This window comes from Gymnogyps californianus, chromosome 28 (genome assembly GCF_018139145.2).
Source record: "Gymnogyps californianus isolate 813 chromosome 28, ASM1813914v2, whole genome shotgun sequence".
In the NCBI taxonomy this organism is placed as follows: domain Eukaryota; kingdom Metazoa; phylum Chordata; class Aves; order Accipitriformes; family Cathartidae; genus Gymnogyps; species Gymnogyps californianus.
This window is the reverse complement of record NC_059498.1, coordinates 1,559,793-1,562,205: the sequence shown is the minus strand read 5'-3', so window position 1 is coordinate 1,562,205 and position 2,413 is coordinate 1,559,793. Positions and strand designations below refer to the sequence as shown.

Genomic DNA, 2,413 nt, shown 5'->3' with positions numbered 1-2,413 from the left:
TGAATTCCCACTATAGAAGGTTGAGAAGAGTTTTGTTTTTAATAGCACAGGCTGAGACATTCTTATTTTTGAAGGAACAATCTGAGTTAGCTACAAACAAACCAGTCCCAGAACTATAACTAACTTGCACTTACGTTGTATCTGCTATGTGTACCTTTGTATCTCAATAAGCTAGATATAAATGTCTTCAGAGCTAGCCATAGAAACCTCTAATGGAGTCCTTCAGATGTGTTTGGAGTTTTTTTATATCAAGTTGTATATATCCTTGTGGTACTTTGCATTTCCCTCACAGTTCATGGGATGTACATGGTCTAACTTTAGAAATGTATAGATGTATCAACTAAAACTTTGGTAATGTAAATGTCTATCAATAAGCTCATAACCCAACATTTCTTTATACTAGATGGACAATATGATAGCATGATTCATCTGGCTTATTTTAGACCTATGTCTTAGATGAGATAGGACTGGTAGTGCCTATTTATGTCCATGAAGTATAAAGTAAAAAGCACGCCTACATTTTTATAATGAAAAATTCTGAATTGAGTAGATGAATTTCACACAATTAATTTCTAGAAACCCAGCAACAAAGCGTCTGAACTTTTACTATGTCTTAAGTGGTGGTGTAACATATTGCTATGAATTTAAGCCTGTCTGGTTAGGTTTCATTTTATTAATTTATTGCAGGTGGATAAGGCTCATCTTTCCCCTACAGAATGGGTGGGAGGAATGAAACCAGTCTCATGTATTTCATTCTCCTGGGTTTTCCCACCAATGCTGAACTGCAGCTGCTCCTCTTCTCTGCTTTACTTCTGGCCTATTTATTAACTGTGTTGGAAAACTTCCTTGTCATTCTCATCATCCAAACTAACCACAGTCTGCAAAAACCCATGTATTTCTTCCTAGGAAATCTGTCTTTCTTAGAGATCTGGTATGTTTCTGTCATTGAGCCAAAGATGCTCATAGATTTCCTCTCTGAAGACAAATATATCTCATTCCAGGGGTGCATGACACAGTTGTATTTCTTTGTAACTTTTGTTTGTACTGAGTATATTCTGTTAGCTGTTATGGCCTATGACCGCTTCTTGGCCATATGCAAACCTCTGCGATATTCACTCATCATGAATCATCAGTTGTGTGCTCAGCTGACAGCTGGCTGTTGGATGTGTGGTTTGACCACTTCTTCCATCAAGCTGAGCTTTATAGCCCAGCTCTCATTCTGTGATGTAGACAAAATCAATCACTATTTCTGTGATATTTCACCCCTACTGAATATCTCCTGCAGCGATTCCTCTTTGGCTGAACTAGTGGACTTCATCTTGGCTCTGATGGTCATCATGGTGCCTCTGTGTACTGTGGTCACCTCCTATATTTGCATCATGTTCACCGTGTTGAAGATCCCTTCTTCTCAGGGGAGGCAAAAGGCCTTTTCCACCTGCAGCTCCCACTTGACTGTAGTGATATTGTTCTACTCCACCACTCTATTCACTTATGCCCACCCTAAGGTCATGTATAACTACAGTGCTAACAAGTTGGTATCAGTCTTGTACACGGTCGTTGTGCCACTTCTGAATCCTCTCATATATTGTCTTAGAAACAAAGAAGTCAAGTTTGCCCTGCAGAAGACCTTTACTTGCACAAGACACACCTAAGAAATCAACAAAAGACTTCTGGAGTAGGAGCTTTGCTCATGCAGATCAACTGGCAGTGCTGATGAACTACAGTCAGGAGGTCCAGACCTTGATCCACGCTGAAGTGAAACTCTCCTATTCATGCACCAAGTAACCATATTTATTGAACTAGACCTTGATAAATCTAAGTTTGATCTATGTATATACTACAGTTTGGGGTTGGGAGGGTTTTTTTCTTGTTTTTTTTCCTCCTAAAAGTCTTCAGTTGAATGACTGCTCCAGTTTTAAAGAGAAGGTTTGGCAATGCTAGAAACTGAACCCCAGATTTTGTTTGCCCTAGATAGATTACTAGGTCCAGAAGACATTGGGTGGGATTGTAAAAGGCATGTAAAATGCAGATATGTAGATCTGATTCATTTACTCTGAGATTCTGTTATTGTCTCTGGAAAGAAATAGGTGGTGGAAAATGATGAGTAATCTTAACTTTCTTAGATACCTGATTTAGGATAAAATGAAACATCCTCTGAAGGAGACAACTTTTCTAATATAGCAATAGAAGGGGTATAATGTGAGTAGATTATGCTGTGGTATAGCTACAGTGTCACTTGGACTCAGTCTCTGGTTCACACTAGGGCCCTGGTACCCTGAATAACCTTATTGTACCCAGGGCACAACAAATAATTCACTCCCAGAAGAAAATCAGACACAACTGACAGGATAGATCACTGCAATGTTTCCTTCAGGCTGCATGAGCCTTGGATCCACCAGTATTCCAGCAGGAG

General features: G+C 39.4%; 1 protein-coding gene across 1 annotated transcript; it reads left to right on the top strand.

Moving 5' to 3' along the window:
* Nucleotides 1–716: 716 nt before the first annotated feature.
* On the top strand, nucleotides 717–1,785 carry LOC127026723 (olfactory receptor 6Y1-like). The gene is given in 2 exon segments (XM_050912034.1): nucleotides 717–1,630; nucleotides 1,632–1,785. Coding segments are annotated over 2 exon segments (1,068 nt in total).
* The last annotated feature ends 628 nt before the right edge of the window (nucleotides 1,786–2,413 follow it).